This window comes from Trichosurus vulpecula, chromosome 4 (assembly GCF_011100635.1).
Source record: "Trichosurus vulpecula isolate mTriVul1 chromosome 4, mTriVul1.pri, whole genome shotgun sequence".
In the NCBI taxonomy this organism is placed as follows: Eukaryota; Metazoa; Chordata; class Mammalia; order Diprotodontia; family Phalangeridae; genus Trichosurus; species Trichosurus vulpecula.
In genome coordinates, this window is record NC_050576.1 from 554,706 (window position 1) to 572,549 (window position 17,844).

Sequence of the window (17,844 nt, forward strand, 5' to 3'; positions counted from 1 at the left end):
AGTATCGCCACCTCCCAGGGATCTCAGCTGTCCTCTGACTGCATGGGGATTCCTGTCCTGAGACATAAACAAAGGGGCCCCCACGGGTCCCCAGCACAAAGAGTAGGGGGGAGCAAGCAACTTCAAGCTCCCTTGGGGAGAGGTGGATCAAGGAGGTGGATCAAGCCAAGCTGGAGAAGATAGAATTATGGGGCATTTTCATGGTCTGAGGATCCGAGTCGAGATGGCAGAACTGGAAGATGAAAGGAGCAGAGGGGTCAGGGTTCATGCCAAAATCAAGGGGATCTTTCTCACTCCTGGGACCCTAGCAACATTAGGTTCACCCTGAATCTCTCCCACATGCATGTGCGTATCCTGAATTAAAGGGACAATGTGGAAAGGAGCTTCGGAGAAATGTTCATTCACAAGTCACTGACCCAAGCAGATAGACCCTCCCCTGCCCCCCCCCCCCCCGCCTCCCCCACCATCATCCATCCCTCCAGGTGGGAAGGTCCTGCACCCTCTGGGAGATCACCAGCTCCAGCTGCCACTTCCCTGTTTCTCAGGGCTCTGGCCATGTGCTGGTCCTTAGGAAGCCCCCTTGACAGCTTCCAACACCTGGGGAAGGTGGGGAGGGGCTGCAATGACCCACCTGCACCTCCAGAAGAATGCCCCTCACTGCCTTAAAGCCCTCCTAGAGGAAGAGAAGCAGCAGGAAGGGAGCCCTGTGGGAAATTCGAATCACAGCCAAGCCAAAAAGACTTTGCCAGGGACTAAAATGCAGTATTTAGAGCTGAAGTTTTGAAAACAGTCAATTAACCATCTGCTTAAATATTAGCTTGACTCTCTTCTGCTACAAAACAAGGCAGCGCAGCCAGGCTGACTTAGACCTGGAGAGACAAGCCAGCTGCGTGGCCATAGCTGGGCACTGCCGAGGCTGCGGCATGCGCATGTGAGGTCTGCCATGGCCAGGCTCAAATGCTGTGACTCTCTTCTGGGCTTAGGGACGGCTTCCTAGGAGCCCACGGGGAGAGTTGCTTTTCAGATGGAAAAATCCAGTGACAGTTTGGTTTTTTTTTTGTAGGAGCCCTGAAGGTAGATGGTCCCATCACACCAGGTGACGGCACCTGGAAGGAGGGCCATGCTCAAGTCTTTTCCTAAGGAAAGGGATTGGCGAGAAACGTTCCGAAGTTATAGACAGCCCCCAATTTCCAGACATTTTTGTTCAGGCTGCTTCTTTTAACTCATTAAGTTACAGAGGATCCTTTAAAGTTAAATCTCTCTGTTCAGTCCTCCAGTCCACCTAATGAGAAGTGTTTTCAGGAAAAGTGTCCACACCCCCCATTCCTGGTGAAATAAGCTACAAATCCATGCATCTGACCCAGAAACTGCCCTCAAGTGAGTTCCGTCCACACCTGCCAGTGTACAGGGCTCAGGCTCAAGTTTTCATTCCAGATTTACTTGACCTGCCTTACCTGCTGGAAGGCATGAAGGGCTAACTCATGCCCAGGAAACGCTCACATTTCTGACTGAGAAGAAAGAACCCCCAACCCTCCAGGCAGAGAGGATACATTGCATGTGCTCTCGCCGATAGGATTTCTCAGGCCCTTTGGACTACTCAACATGTTTCATGGACAAAGGAGAAGAGAAAAAAGAATCCCAGCCCCCTCTGGAACCACAGAGGGATCATCACGCTAGGAACCCGAGACCGAGCAGACAGCGCCTGGGCCCACCCCGATCCTGGGCCGCTGCACCCCCTTGGTCGACCTCTCCAGGAAAGGGCAGACCAAGGGCACCAGGGAGATGGGCTTGCCTTCAGGCTTTGATTTGGGGCATCTGTGAGTCCTGGGGGACATGGGGAAGGGAGTGGCGGTGATCAACTGGGGGAAGGAGATTGGGCTTCTGGTTCTGTCTAATTCTGCTATGATGATAATTCATAATAATAATAATGATTGCTAGCATTTACATTGCACCTACTACATGTTACAGATACGATCTCATCGGATCCCCACAACAGCCCTAGGGGTGGGTGCTACTATGATCTCCATTTTACAGATGAAGAAATGGAAACCCAAGGGAAGTTGACTTAACATGGCCACATGCCCACGGTCCCAGCACCATGAAGGGTCCCAGGAAAGGCTTGAAGAAATCACTAAACAACTACAGAAAAGGCACCAGTCAGCCACAGTCTTGCTAAAGAGACAGGACGGCTCTGTCCACGTGGAACGCTGGGGCAGGTTTCTAGAACTGCTCCAGTGAGAGCTTTAATTGGATCATGGCCAGGCTCTGGATTGCCGATGAGGTCACTGACTTATTTTCAAGGCATTAAGCGATCTCTCTTGGATGCCAATAGCTAAAGAAATCTTGCACACTCATGGAAACTCAGCGCAAAGTAACTCCAAGCATAAATCCAAGGTCTGCTCTATGATCTCAGTAACAGGTGTAGAAATCCATCTCCAGCAACCAACAGCGACCCCAACTCAGGGGTGCAGCGAGACATCTAAAAATCTGACGACTGCCGAGACCCTGACGTTTCCACGTGCAACCCTCCACGTCACAGACCAGAGAGGCGGGTCAGGGTGGAACTGGTCCGGAGTGCACAGGGCAGTAGAAATGCCTCCGCCCATGCTCTGGGCAGACCCAAGGAGTGCCATAATCACCAACTGCAGAGAGGTGACCAGCTCATGGAAGGGGTTGGAAGGACCATGAAGGTGTTACACACAAATGAAGGCCAGTGACCCACCCTTTTTGTCTCCCATAGGCTGGCATGGTGCCCAGCACACAGCAGGCATTCAGGGGACCCCCAGAAGATGCTGAGAAAGAGAGGAAGGAAAAGAAAAACCAGAGATATAGGGCAAGAAAGAAGCCCCTCCCCAGGAGGAGCACTGCAGAGCATGAGCAAGGTCACAGATGGCAGTGGGAGGGGCCAGCTGAGAGGCTGGAGAAGGAAGAGCTGAAGGGGCCGGAGCACTGAGAGCCAGCTCGGCCTCACAAGAGGAGAGGGCTGCTGCTCCATCACAGATGGGGCGAGGACAGAGAAGGTCAGGAGGTGAGGGATGGGATCCCGAGTGGGTGGCGGCAGGGGCGCCACAATGGTCTGCCACGGCCCATGGCTCAGAGTGCACCAGACTCAGACTGACAGGAGCTGTGCCCCCACCTCAGCCCCACCCCCCACCATGGTCATGGTGAGATCACTGAAATGACCAAAGGCAGTGTGCGAGGGTAGCAGCCAAGTCCTGGGGACACCCTGAGACCAGAAATCGAGGCCAAACCGGGCAGGATCCTGCCGCGGTTGGACCTGGGATGTCAGCAGTGGGTGGGACGATGTCCCTCTGCCAAAGCTGCCCGGTGGCTTAGTCTGACGGGGTGTGGGGACCACCTGAGAGATAGAACTGGAACCGGGGTCTTTCAGGGTCTTCCAGGACCCATCCGAGTCTCCATGTGCCCATGAGAGCTCCCAGCAGACCCACACGAGCAGCATGGGGGGACTCGAGGCCTGAGCCCACTTGTCCGAGACCCTTAGAGCCTGTCAGGGCAGAAGTCAGTCATTAAGCACCTACTAGGTGCCCCAGTCCCTGCCCTCAAGGCACCCACGCCAGGTAAACAATCCTATAGGAGGGGCAACAATTGGAGGGAAGGCCCGGATGAAGAGGGGCTGTGGAGGGGCTTCCTAGGGATGGCAGGACAGTGGTCCCTGACTCGCTCCCTCCTCTCCTCCAAGATGGCCTTCCTTTACACAGGGAACTTCGCTCAGTCCTCACGATAGTCCTGGGAGGCGGGTGCTCTAAGGAGCCTCGTTTTACAGAAAGGTGCTGTGTGGACACCCCAAATGCCCCTACCAGACAGTGAGCCTGCTCAGGGCCAGCGCCCTCCAGCCAAATTTCTCTTGGTTACCTTCCATGCCCAGCCCAGGGCACCCTGCAGGTAGAAGGGAGGCATTTAATCAATGTTTCTAACTGAATCAAAGGGTTTCTCTTATGTTCATTTAAAAGGAAAGCGGAAAGAAAACATCCATTCAAAAACTGGCACGAGGAAGTCTCTGCTTTTCCCGTTCTCCCTGCAGCCATCCCACCATCTAAGGTTCCCAAAGCTGCTCACAATGGGAAATGCAATCCCCCCATTTTCTCTCCATCTATTTTTCTGGCTAAAGAGGAAACGCTTGCATGGCTTCATCTGTCTGATGGGGATCGCATTTCCCGGCTCTTCCACGGGTTGGGGAGAGAATTTGGAACTGAAAATAAACACAAACTCATGTCTAAACAAAGAAGGTGGGAAGCGCTAGTTTCCTAAGGCACCTTACCGATGTCATTAGCCAGGGAGTTGGGATCAGACGCCCCGAGAGTGGCTTCAAACTCCTCTTGCAGACGGTAGGCTCTCTGAAGCAGAGATTCCAGCTTGTGGATGAATTCAGCGCTGATGATGTCCTGCCACAAGAGGAAAAGGACAGCAAGGGACCATGAAGCAGCCTTGTGGGGTCACAGCAGAATCAGGTGGTGGATGCGCCCAGGGGGGCACCACGCCTCCCTCAGCTGTGAAATGAGCAGGGGGGCACAGCACAGTCACAGATTTCAGGGGCCCATCTGTCTTTCCATTTAATGGAGTTCTTTTGTGATCTCAGCTATGCATTTAAAAACATGATTTGGAGGCATGGTCAACTTCGTGAGACTGCCCACCCAAGGGGTCCGTGCCATCTCCAGTCTTTGATTCAGGGGTTTCTAAGAAAGCCCTTCCTATGCCTCTGGGACCTGCTGGCATTTCCATGGGCAGCCAAGCTTTGCTGGCCCAAGGACAGAGAAGGCGCCTCCTAAACCAGGGTCAGCCAGCTTTTTCTATTCCATCTTCGGTTCTTAGCCCACAAACACATCTCATAATGTGCTCACTCATTCATTCCAAACAGGAGGATGGGAGCCCAAGTGTCTTTTGAAAGACTTTCAAAAGCAAAAGCTGCTTTTTCCAATAGATTATGCTTCTTAACACCTCAAGAAACATGAGGTTTCTATGCAAATTTGGGATTTAAGAGCTAATTTAGGACAACTCCAATGAAAGGTTTGACAGGAGCAGGTTCCAGGGAATCAAGCAGTACTGAGTCAAGCATTTCATTCAAAGCCTTGCTCAGCCCTGGGCACAAGGAACAAGAGAGAGCATGATGTGGCCAAGGGGGCGGGATTTCAAACCCCAGCACTCTACCCCTCACTGCCCAGCTGGCCTCCAAAGGCCAGCCTCACACGGCGAAGAGAAAGGGCAATGGATGTGGAGTTGGAAGATCTGCATCTGAGCTGAGCAGGGGAACCCTGGTCCATCAATGGACCGTCTGTAACATGGAAATAACATCTCTAGAACTTCATCCAGGACTGGGCCGAGTATCAGGTGAGATGATGTGCGGAAGGCACTTTGTGAACTGCAGGCGGCTCCCTCCTTAGTTACAACTGCTACTCTATTTTTTTTGGAGGGGGGGAGGCAATCGAGGTGACATGACTTGGCCAGGGTCACACAGCTAGTAAGTGTCTGCAGCCAGATTTGAAGTCAGGTCCACCTGATTCCAGGGCTGGTACCCCCAACTGCCCTTACTTCTGTTATTCTCAACATCACTTGTGAGCACGGTGGCGTGGCCTCTCCCTCTCCCCCATCCCAGAACACACAAGCTCATCTGGGCTGCAGGAAGGCATCCTGCCACCTGCTCTGGTGCAAGGAAGGGGCCCTAGGCCTTCCTACCCAGAGCACTCATCCAAGCCAACGAGCCCCGAGCTCTGGTGTGAGCCTTCCCAGGCAGGGATTCCTGCCACCCTTGTATCTGTGCCTGGCGCTTAGTAGGCACTCATCCATCAGACTCAGATGCCTCTCACCTCGATGCTCTCTTCAGCAATGGCGTCACCCGCGCCCAGTTTGATGGCGCCGCAGCTGGCTTCATCTTCTGCCTGTCTGCTTCGGAAGGTGAGTGCCTGCTCCCAGCGCCGCAAGGCCTCTTCAAACAGCTCCATACCTAGGCAGGCAAGGAGGTAACAGACAGACCTTCGTTAACACCATGAAAGCTTCCCAATGAAGTTGTCGGTTTACACTATTGCAGCTCTAAAGAATTACTTTAAACTTTCATTTCTCCGCTCTGGGGTCCCCATAAGAACTCAACCCAAAGTCAGAGGCAAAGAGGTTCACGGGTCTCAGGACCACACTTTCTTAAAGAAGAAGGTAAATTTCCTATATAGAAATAACCATGTTTGGGTTTACCTGTAAGATCTATGGACGAAGGGAAAAATTTAGGACCGAACAAGATAGAGAGCATTAAGAAATGTAAAATAGATAACTGTGATTACATAAAATCAAACAGTATTTGCACAAACAAAACCAATGCAACCAAAATTAGCAAGAAAAGAGAAAACTGGTGAAAAAAATTTGCAGCAAGTATCTCTGATAAAGGCTTCATTTCTTAAATATATAGAAAACTAAGTCAAATATATAAGAATATGAGTCAAAGGATATGAACAGGCAGTTATCAGACAAAGAAATCAAAGCTCTCTATAGTGACGTGAATAGAGAAAGGCAAATTAAAACAACTCTGAGGTACCATTTCACACCCAAGAGACTGGTGAATATGACAGAAAAAGAAGATGACAAATGTTGGAAAGGATGCAGGAAAACTAAGACACTAGTGCATCACTGGTGGAGTTGTGAACTGATCCTACCATCCTGGAGAGCAATTTGGAACTATGCCCAAAGGGATATAAAACTGCATACCCTTTGATCCACCAATACCACTCCTAGGTCTATGTCCCAAAGAGATTAAGGACGGGGGGATGGGGAGAGCGGGGAAAAGATCCACCTCTACACAGATATTTATAGCAGCTCTTTTTGTGGTAGCTAAGAACTGGAAATCGAGGGGACACCCACCAACTAGGGAACGGCTGAACAAGATGTGGCGTATGACTGTAACGGAATATTATTGTGCTGTAAGAAATGACAAGCAGGGTGGTTTCAGAAAAACCTGGAAAGACTCACACGGACTGACGCTGAGCAAAGCACGCAGAACCAGGAGAACACTGTACCCACAACTGTGAGTGACTTAGTTCTTCTCAGAAATACAATGACCCAAGACAACCCTAAAGGATGAATGCTGAAGCGGACTATCCACCTCCAGACAGAGAAATGACACTGACTGAATGCAGACTGAAGGAGGCTTTTTTCTCTTTTCTATCTTTCTTCAAGTCTTCTTGTATAAAATGAATAATGTGGAAATGTTCTGCATGATTGCACATATATGACCTATATCAGATTGCTTACCATTTCAGGGAGTGGGGAGGAGAGGGAGGGAAAGACGGATTAAATTTAGAACTCAAAACTTTTTCTTTCCTACAAGTTAAGAATCATTTAAACATGGAAATAGGGGGAAAATATTTTTTAAGACAAATGAAATTTACAATGTTTGGAAAGTCCACTTAAATTCTTAGAAGCTCAAAACGATTGGGTTTGCTAAATGACGTCCCCAAATGCCCCCAAAGTGGCAGAGGGGCTGGGCAGCCAAAAGAAGGGTTGAGAGGAGCTTCCAGATGACCAAGCTCGGGGCCACATGAGGCCTGGGGCTTGTCTGAATGACCTAAAAGAAATCCTGGCCTCACATCTGATGACAGCCAGGTCTTGGGCCTCTCCCAGGGCCAAGAAAGGGTCTGCTCCAGCAGGAAGCCCCACCACTATCTACAAGGAGAAAAGCTGCAATGCTCTTGAAAAGTTTTAGGTAAGAAGAAAAAAGCAATTTGGAAAGCCTTGAGGAGAGAGGTATAACAGAGAATGGAGACAGAGGTAACGTATTCTGGCAGAGCCAAAGTGTGAATGGCCCATGCTCTAGGCTGCTATGGCGGGGAAGGTGGCGTGGGGAGCAGATTAATAAAGAAAGGATCCAAAAAAGAAAGTTTAACCTTTTCATAGAGTCCCTTTTTAAAAAAGGGGGGGAAAATGATGAGTTAAAATGCTTATTCTGTAATTTCGGACTTCTGTGGGAATCCACAGATCCACAAACCCTGAAACACACAAAACTAGGTTTTTATAGAATTCAGGAATCAGGAACGGTTGGTCTGGAGCAGTCTTGGGCAAAAAGAGTCCTCAACCCAGGCCACAGCAGGGAGCAGTCAGGGCATGACTGCTGCGGGCAGGCTCGACCACATGGGGAAGGTTTCAGGTCCAGCCTGGCTCCCTCCTGCACCACTGCCCAAGGCCAGCCTCACTAAGCAAGAAGCTCATGCTTGGCAGACAGAAGCCCAGGAAACCAGGGTCAGCAAAACAATGGTGGCAGTGATCATGACAGAAAGATGGCAAAGGACACAAAGAACCAGAGAGTTTCAAACATTCTAGAAACATTAATTCTCCTCCTTAATGACCAACAGACCAATGGAGACAGAGAATCCCAACAAACATTTCTGCAATAAATTAAACCAAATGACATTAGAGAGTTGTAGCTCAGCATGGCGCCTAGTATATCGCAGGTATTTCATAGATATTTATGGACTGACTGGGGCAGCTGGGGGGGCCAGAGTGCACAGAGCACCACCCCTGGAATCAGGAGGACCCGAGTTCAAATGTGGCCTCACTTACTAGCTGTGTGACCCTGGGTGAGTCGCTTCACCTCGATTTCATCCTGTTTGCCTCAGTTTCCTCACCTATAAATGAGCTGGAAAAGGAAATGGTGCACCACTTCAGCATCCTTGCCAAGGAAACCCCAAATGGGGCCATGAAGAGTTGGACGAGACTGAAACAACTAAACAGCCATACAATCATAGCTCTATGATCACTAACATTTATGGAGCACCTACGGTGAGCCCAGAGCACCTACTGCATGCTGAGCACTGACAATTACGATCTCATCAGGTCCTTTGGAACCTGGATGAAGGGGCGATCATTACCCCCATTTTGTGGATGGGAAAACAGATGCAGGCAGCGGTGAAGTGCCCAGGGTCCTAGAGCTAGTCACCAGCTGGACCTGTGCTCTGGTCTTCCTGACCTCTGGCCACTGCTGCACTAGCCTCCTCAGCTGCTTTTGTTCACGTTCGGCTCTGGGCTCTGGGAAGGAGGGGGAGACGCCTACCAGAGCCTTCAAGGCTCTCCTCTTCCTCCGACATATCCCCCATGCCTTGAGACTCCAAGACCCTTGATCATATGCTCGTCAAAGGGATCTGCCCCAAGAAGAAGGAGGGAATTTATACTCAGGGAAAGTCTTCCAGGTGTGCCTGCTTACACATGACATGGCCATAAATCTATGAAACCCCAGAACACCCCAGGGACTCCTCCATGATGAGCTCCCCAGGTCTGAGCAATGAAGGAGTTGGTCCCAGAGCTGAAAGAGACACTGCGGGACCGTGCTTAAGAGAGAAAATGCCAATTCAGGCCAATGGAGGAGAAGGAAGGAGTCCAACTCTCCCACAAGGAGGGCAGGGGGCCAGAATGCCTCTACCTCCTCCATGGAGATCCAAGACAATGCCACAGGCCAAGTACTGGTGAGAAATCCCAAGCACAACTGCAGCACCTGGCAGCCCGGGGGAGCACAGGCAGATGGAGGCACCTGGCCAGGGGCATGAAGGGCAGATCCCTCCAGGGCAGCAGGCTGCAAGGACAGGGATCAAGCAGCCACTTGCTTCTGGGTTCCAGGCATGGAGCCACCAGGGCAATGACCAGAGCGGCCACCTCAGACCAAAGACATGCCTGCGGCTGTGTCTGAAGCTGCTGAGACTCCTAGCTCTCCAACAGGGACGAGGTCAACATCCAACCAGGGATGAGCTCACTGGGCTGGGTCCTGCACCAGGAGGCCAGTGAGCAGACTCTGCCCCAGATCACACTGCTCAGGAAGCACTGAAAGATGGTGGAGCCCAGAGATCCTAGACAGCTCAACACTCAGGACCCCAAGGAAGCAGAGGGGCCCAAGAGGATGCTCCCCTCAGAAGTGTGCAGGATCACTGAGCATCAGGACAAAAACCAAGAAGGGGGCTGGAAGAAGCCCAGCCTAGAGAGCTGTAAGCGTGCCAAGGACCCCCTAAACACAAACCCAAGAGAGAGAAAGACTCCGAAACATCTTCAGGCAAAGCTGGAAGAGATGAAGCGAGAGCTAAGCTTGAGGAAAACAAGAGAAAGGAGACAAGAGGGATGGAAGAAAGATCTGAAAAGAGAACTGATAGCTTAGAACGAGGGGCACAAAATCACCCCCGCCCCCCAGAAAATCACAACTGACCCAAGAGAAGGTGACGACTCTGCGTCAGAACAGGAAATGTTAATGCAGAAGACATGGCACCCCGGGGGAGCTGCATGAGGCCCCTCTCTTTTTCTCTGTGTGTGTGTGTGTGTGTGTGTGTGTGTGTGTGTGTCTGTCTGTCTGTCTGTCTGTCTCTTTCTCTCTCTCTCTCTCCTCCTTAAAGCTGGTGTCAAGACACCAACAGATGCAGTCCTTGGACACTCAGGGCATGACAGGCTGGTTTCGGTGATGGCACATCCTTGGGATGGGCAGTAACACCCAGCTGAAGAACAGGTATACACAGTAGCCCGTGAACATAAATGACCAACACAAAGCTGGCAGGGGAAGCCAGGCACCAGGGTATGCTGGAGAGAGGTGCTCAACTCCCACCATTGAGCCAAGATGGCCGAGGAACGAACACCAAGCAGCAAGAAGTGCCAAGCACATGATGTGAACCAGAAGCAGTCATCCCCACACCAGCCGGCACCCAACAGATGTCCCCCAGCGCCGACACCATAAGGAATATTGGCCTTCTCGCCAAGAACTGCTCTCTGAGAAGGTAATGGGGAGAGATACATTGGAAAATGCCCAGGGACTCTCTCTCCTCCCCACAGTCTGTAGCCTCACCCACTGAGAAGGCCCTGGAAAGAAGAGCTGGGCTAGAATCTGCCCTCAGGCACTCACTGGCTGGGTGAGCCTGGGCCTTCATCCCCCGACTTAGGGAGTGAGGCTCCCAGGAGACAGCATGGAGAGCACTTGACATCTCTGAAAGCCCCTGGGGGGGGGGAGGGCAAGAGAAAATGAGAGGAAGAATGAGAGAGAGAGAGAGAGAGAAAGAGAGAGAGAGAGGTGGCGGGAAGCAGAATTCACAGGCTCCTGGGGGCTGCTTTGAATGAGTCCAGGATACAGCCGGTACTGAGGTGAGAGATGCGCTTTAGGAAGGAGCCCCATCCTTCTGCTATCCTGTCCTCAGACCAGAGGGAAACATGGCACAGAGAACAAGGGTCAGATGGCAGCCACTGTCCCAAGAAAGAAAGGCTTGAGCAAAAACCCAATCACTCATTAGAAAGATGGCAGAGGGAGAGGATTCTGGCAGGGGAGGTCAGACAATTCCAAGCTCTCCAGATTTCTCTCACAAGAGATAAAATAGCACCTCAGGGTGAATACTGAACAGTAAAAATAAATAAGAGAAGGGGCCAAACAGGGGTCCTCCTGGGACAATCTGAGAAGATCTGAAGAAAAGTTCCAGGAAGAGGTTTGGTCCCTGTGAAGAGTAAACACCTCCAGGCTAGGGACCACTCAAAGAACAAGTGGCAAGCCCTGGGTTAGCTGGGTTGGGAGGCTGCCTCAGCCCAGCCACTGGAACTTTTACCCTCGGGACAATGGGCATCTGAGATCTGGTGGGGTGAGAAGGAACCAGCACATGCTGGGCCAGTGCAGAAGCAGTGGGCTGGGGTCACTGTTGGCTGTGGGCACTTACAGGAGATTGGAGGTCTTGGTTTGGGTTCCAGGCCAGAGGGGAGAACTGAAGGAGGATCTGAGGCCAGAAGCACCACCCCCCCCTCCATGCCCCAGGACTAGAGGTGATCACAAAAATTAAACTATTACCAAAAAATGCACAGGCAAAGGAGGAAAAAAATCCAACTATAGAGTTACTATAGGAATAGAAAAGACCAAGGTTCGTCTTCAGAGGATACTGAAGCAAAGAAACCCTCTTTTACCCTAAAGAGTAACATCAAATGGTCACCTGCCCAAAAAGAATTCATAGAAGAACTTTAACAAGACTTTAAAAATCAAATGAGAGAGATTGAGGAAAAACTAAAACAAAAAGCAAGACAACTATGAAAAGAAAGTCAACCAATTAGAAAAGGAGATCCAGAATCTTAAGGAAGAAAATGACTCCTTGAAAATCAGAATTGGACAAGGGGAAGCCAGTGAAGTTATAAGAGATCAAGAAATAATAAAACAAAATGTAAAAAATGAAAAAATAGAAGAGAACATGAAACATCACATAAGAAAAACAACTGATCTAGAGATGTATTGGTAATTAAGGAGGGCTTTTAGAACTTATTCAATCAAGCACCCTTGAAGAGTTTGGCCTTTGTTTCTTTGATTAAATTAGGAGTCCTTGATGGCCTCCTTGCCTCAAGGGAAAGCCTAGTTTACACGGATTTGAGTGACATGTTTGTGACATCAGAGGCTTTTAGACAGCGTGGGTTTAAGTCAAATTTTTGTGATGCTTTTAGGTCATGTGGGTGAGTCACACATGTGACTCACCTTTCGGCTTGAACAAGATATATAAACCCAGAGACTGGCATTCTCCCTTGGGGCTCTGAGCCACTGGAGGAGTGGCCCGTGACTCTGGGCCAGCTGTTGTTAAGAGCTCCCCAGCTCATGAACCTACATGTTGGTTGTTCCTTGGTAACTATGAATTGTGATCTGGTCTTTTTATATTGTGTATGTTTGTAACTTGTTTGTATTTGCTCTGAAGTTCAGGTTGCTGGCTTTTCTTCCTGAACTAAGTGAGTTTATATGTATATGTTGGATTAAAGCAAGATTGTTAACCCCTTAATGTTACTTTCCTTAGTAAAGGAGATCAAAAGAATCTGTGCTGGCAGTCTTCTTGTCGTTGGGCTTGTGTTGGTCTTTCACCCCCACAACAGCTGCTAGCCGAATTGTTGCAACAAGAGAACAGATCAAGAAGAGAAAACGTAAGAATAATTGGACCACCAGGAAGCTATGAACAAAAAAAGAATCTTGATATGATAATACAAGAAATAATTAAAGACAACTGTCCTTAAGAACGAGGGGAAAGTAGAAATAGAAAAAATCCATTGATCGCCACCTGAAAGAGATCCTGCAAGGAAAACCCACAGGAATATTATAGTCAAATTCTGAAACCTGCAGCTCAATGATAAAATATTACAAGCCACAAGAAAAAGACAATTTAAATATGTTAGAATCACAAAAGACCCAGCAGCAGTGACACGAAAGGACTGCAGAGCAAAAGAACTGGGGTTCTGGCTCAAAATATCACACCCGGAAAAGCTAAGCATAATCCTGAATGAAAAAAAAAAGGACATTTAATACATTGTCAGACTTTCAGGACTTTGTTAAAAAAAAAAAACAACAACCGGACTTAATAGAAGATTTTACGTCCAAGAGCCAAGAGAAACAGAAGGTACATACCAAAGACTGATTCCAAGGGGCTCAATGAGGACAGACCACTCACCTTGTACATGAAATGTAAAATGTCTAAGATCGCTATTAGTAACTGGGTGGTTCGTAAGAAAGAGTGGGGCAGACCCAAGTACTATATGACTTTAGAAAGTAAAACCATCTAAGAAAAAGCAAAAAGAGTGATTATCTTATACAAATGGGGTGGGAGAGGAAGAACCAACATAGAAATTAGATGGGGGATGAAGACTGGTAGTTCTGGAAACCTACTTTCACTGGGAATGAGTTTAAGAGAGAACAAGACATATATACCTAGAAGAGTATAAAAGTCTCCTAAATTTAGAAAGAAATGAAACACTTAAGGGGATAGGGAGGGGGAGAGACAAGGGAGGGATATCTAGAGGGGAGGGTGAGAGAAGAGGTCAAAGGGGGTATAGAAGGGGGCTTAGATTTATGGGAATGGGCAAATAAGGGAGGGTTCCTGGGCAGGGGAGGTTAAGTAACAGGAGGGCAAGGTAGTGGGTAGAAGGAAAGTGGAGGAATTAGGAGGGATGGAAATAAGAGATACGCACAAATATAAAACAAAGATCAGGAGTAGAATTTGTTAGGGAGAGCCTATGTCTGTATATGTATGTGTTTATCTATATCTATATCTTTACATAAATATATCCCCACTTAATTGTAGCCTTCTAGGGGTGGGGGGAGAAAGGGAAGAAAAAAGGACAAAGCAAACAGTGCCCAGCAGAGAACAAAAGAAAACTTCCAAGGAAGCAAAGCAAAGAAGGACAGCTCTCAACACAACGCGGAGTATTTATTATATAGGTTTTGTTGAAATGGAAATTTATTGTTATATATTTTGAATCCTCTCTTACATTCTGCTGTGCACATGACATGCTTTTCTTTCTTTTCTAATTTTTCATTTATGTTTCAATATTTAAGTTTATGTTTCTTTTTCTTTATTGTGCATTTAAGTTTCAGTATTTAAGTCTAAAATTTAAAATTTTTTTTTAAAAAGGTGACAGTCTACATGGCACTTCACCTGTTTGCTGGAAGACAACAAAGATTAGATTCCAATCTTTCAATCCCACAAGTCTAGGGGCGCATTTCTTACCCATCAAGTACAGGTTTTCAGGAGTGGTCACAGGAATATTGACTAGTTTTAAATCCTCCTCGTCCGTCTTGTCCCAGGAATTGGAATTACCACAAGCACAGCTATGACCAGAGTTGGCGCTCTGGACCTGAAAGAACAAAGAGGCTTTTCGAGTCCTCCTGCCGCCAGGGCCTGTCGGCTCTCACAGGGCATTTCGACCAGCTCTTGCATCCAACTGGGAAATTACAGCCAATTCCATGGGCCTCAAGGCCTGCCAACCGCACTTGCTGGCAGAAACCAGGGCCCCTCCTGACAGAGAGAAAACCAAACAGCAGCTGCTTTGGCCCCACTCGCCCAGCAGGGGGCAATGGAGAGTCAGTATTAGGCTCTATTCTGGGACAGAATGGGCCTAGGAAAGCATACTGTGCCCAGGCATGGACACTAACCAAGTAAAGAAACAGGGACAGGTTAGGTTTCTAGGAAGAGGTTCTTCCCTTTGACCTTCATCCCAGGGGCTCCCAGGGCTCTGCTGGGAGGATGCTGCCCACCCTACCTCCCTGAGAGAGCCCACTGGTCCTGTCTCAGACCTAAGACGAGCAAAGTCATTCACTCCTGCAGCAAAACCACCAGCCCCTCCTCCTCCCTCCTTCCTGTTCTCCTAAGGCCTCTGACCTGTCCCCACCAAGCCCTGTTGCAGCTGGGATGGGTCAGCTTGCCCTGGCATGCAAGATGCCCCCAGAAGACACACCAGGGCAGGGCACCACCCTGCCTTCATCTAACCACTGAAGGGCTACGCCCAGATCCTTGCCTTTCTAGATGCTACCTGAGCTCTTGACTCAGAGTCTCTGGCCCCAGTGACCAGACAGTCCCTCCTCTGCCACACGTCCAGGTTTATTCTAGCTTACCCCAGGGGACAGCCATCCTCCAGGACTCTGTTACACCTGCTTTTCTTCCTCCTGAGTCCTGCCACCTCCCTTTGCACTCCTGTAGGCCCGGGTCACCCGAATTCTCTGCCCTGTCACATGAGGCACCCCGCTGGGCCAGCCAGGTCCACTGCACACTCTTGGGGGGAACCTGCATGCCTTCAGCCATCAGAATATCAGGTAATAAGCCTTTAGGCAGGGCCTGCGGTGTGCCAGATGCTGGGCTCCACCCTTCTGACACATAGCAAGGGAGCCCAGCCCCCCAGCAGACCAAGCACCTGGGGAAGAGTAGGGGCCTTGGATGCTCCTTGTAGGATCTGGGGAAAATCATCTTCTCTGCCAAGGACTGCGGTTAGAACAAAGCCAACCTGACCACACCCACATAGTGACACCGGGACCTTGTTGTTTCTATTTATTTTGGGGGTGAGGTAACAAAAGATGAGGGAGAAGAGAACATGGGGCCAGAGAAATCCAACGCGCCCTAATGACCGCACACTCCCAGCGCCAGTCTGGGGACCTGCAGGCAGGAGCTGCGCTCCGGGTTTGCAATCCTACTCCTTCCTTCCATCAAAGGAAGACAGCCAAGGAAGGGCCAAGCCCGTGATTCGGGGCAGCAGCTCCCACCTTTAGGCCCAGTCATCGAGGGAAAAACCACCACAGTTCTGCTATCAAGGCGCTGGGGCCCCGAGGACACACTAGCCAGCCCCATGCCCCGTGGTCACCCTCACACGCCAGACCAAAAGGGCCACCCCATGCAACCACACTCCGAGTTTCCTTAATATCCACTTCATTCCTGCTGAAGTTCAGCCCCGTGCTGACCGGAAAGCCAGGCAGATCCAAAGACTGATGTGCCCAAGCAGCCTGCGTGTCTCCTCTGAAAACCAGCCCCCTACTGGTCAGTTATTGTCTCCATGTTGTGACCTGAGCACAGACACTGGGGGACACTGATTTCAGAGAATTGTGCCTGTTTCCTCTCTCCCACTCCCAAATTGGAAAGTCCCTACTTTTTCCTCCGATTAGAAATCACATTACCTACTTCTATATCCTGGTTAATTGTTTTCTAATTAATGGGTCTTATTTGATTAAGTCTTCTTAATTCATAAAAATCTGTCTCACTCTGTATTCAGGATCTTTGGACTAAGTGGGGAGTCCATGGGCCCATTTCTTTTGCCTGTTTTGCTAATAAATCATATAGCTTGGTCGTTTCCTCAGTTATCTTAATTTTCCACCACAGTTTTTGGGGAGCCAAGACCCCAGGGCTCCGACCCAAACACCCCAGGGGTACAGAGGAGCTCCTCCTTGACATCTCCCTTTAAGGAAGCACATCCATGATGCCTCCCACTCCTCCCACTCACTTCTCCTCCAACACAGCTGCTGGGGGCCATGCTTCTACATTCCTCCACAGAAAGTGGTGTGCCCCTAAAAGGACCTAGCCAAAAGGTCCCTCTGAGTCCAAACCCAATAGACCGAAGCATGCTATGGCTCTACTCACCGAGGCTAAGCTCTGGACAGAGCCCGAGTATTTGCTGAAAAGGCCTCCATTGGTGTAGACACCAGACTGAGACCCTTTGTCTTTAGCCGAACTCAGAGACAGGGTCAGGTTCTGTCGGCTGCTGGAACAGCTAGAACCTAAGAACACACGCAGAGTCATGTGAGATCAGGGCTCATGCCTGTTCATCAGTCAATCTCACATGGAGAAGATGGGTTGAGGAAGGCACAGGAGGAGGGCCACTGTGACTGGCTCCCATGTCAGGGTCAGATGTCTACCTGGGCAACCACCTAAATAAAACACTTCCTAGAGGTCAGGCCCCAGGCCAAGCACTGGGGTCACACACAAGGAAGGCAAAGGACAGCCTCCACTCCTGAGGAGGACGGGCAAAACCACCTACACAAACAAGCAACAAATGGCCAAGCAGAGGGCAGGCTTCCTAGAGGAGGTGGGCAGATGGGCCTGCACCGGGTTATCAGCACGAGGAACCAGGAGGCATGTGGTCTGAAACATGGGGTGAAGGAGCCCAAGGAAGGGAGGAGGAAGCAGTGCCTCCAGGAAGAAGGGGAAAGGAAGATTCTAGAAAAATATAAAAATCCTTCGAAGCGCACCATGCGCCTCCACGTCCAGAAGAAGAGCAGCTATGGGCTGAAGACAGACTGAAGCAGGTTATTTTCACTTTTTTCTTTGATTCTTTTCCTTTTATTCCAGTCTTCTTGTCCAAGATGACTAAGAAACCTACACAGGATTTTATATGGTCTCAGGGAGGGTGGAGGGAGAGCATTTGGAACTCAAAACGTTAAAAAAAAATTACAAATTGTTTTAACATGTAATTGGGGGAAAAAATTAAATATTCTTTAAAATGCCCAAATGTGCAGCCACCCCAAAGCATGGGCAATGGGATTTTGTGAAAGCTGACAGAATTTGCGACCAGAATAAAGAGGACAATATGTAACTAGACAACGAATATTATGCCCAACTT

At 49.5% G+C, this 17,844-nt stretch overlaps 1 protein-coding gene across 2 annotated transcripts in view; it reads right to left on the minus strand.

Annotated features, from left to right (window-relative positions):
- The window catches only part of MIGA1 (mitoguardin 1), a 60,700-nt gene that overhangs the window by 29,572 nt on the left and 13,284 nt on the right, over nucleotides 1–17,844 (minus strand). For both annotated transcript variants that reach the window (XM_036756034.1, XM_036756035.1), the window contains exons 4-7: nucleotides 16,866–17,002; nucleotides 14,472–14,598; nucleotides 5,823–5,959; nucleotides 4,280–4,403 (exon numbers count right to left, since the gene is read on the minus strand). In XM_036756034.1, the coding sequence (XP_036611929.1) occupies nucleotides 4,280–4,403; nucleotides 5,823–5,959; nucleotides 14,472–14,598; nucleotides 16,866–17,002 (525 nt within the window). The remainder of the gene's footprint in view (nucleotides 1–4,279; nucleotides 4,404–5,822; nucleotides 5,960–14,471; nucleotides 14,599–16,865; nucleotides 17,003–17,844) is intronic.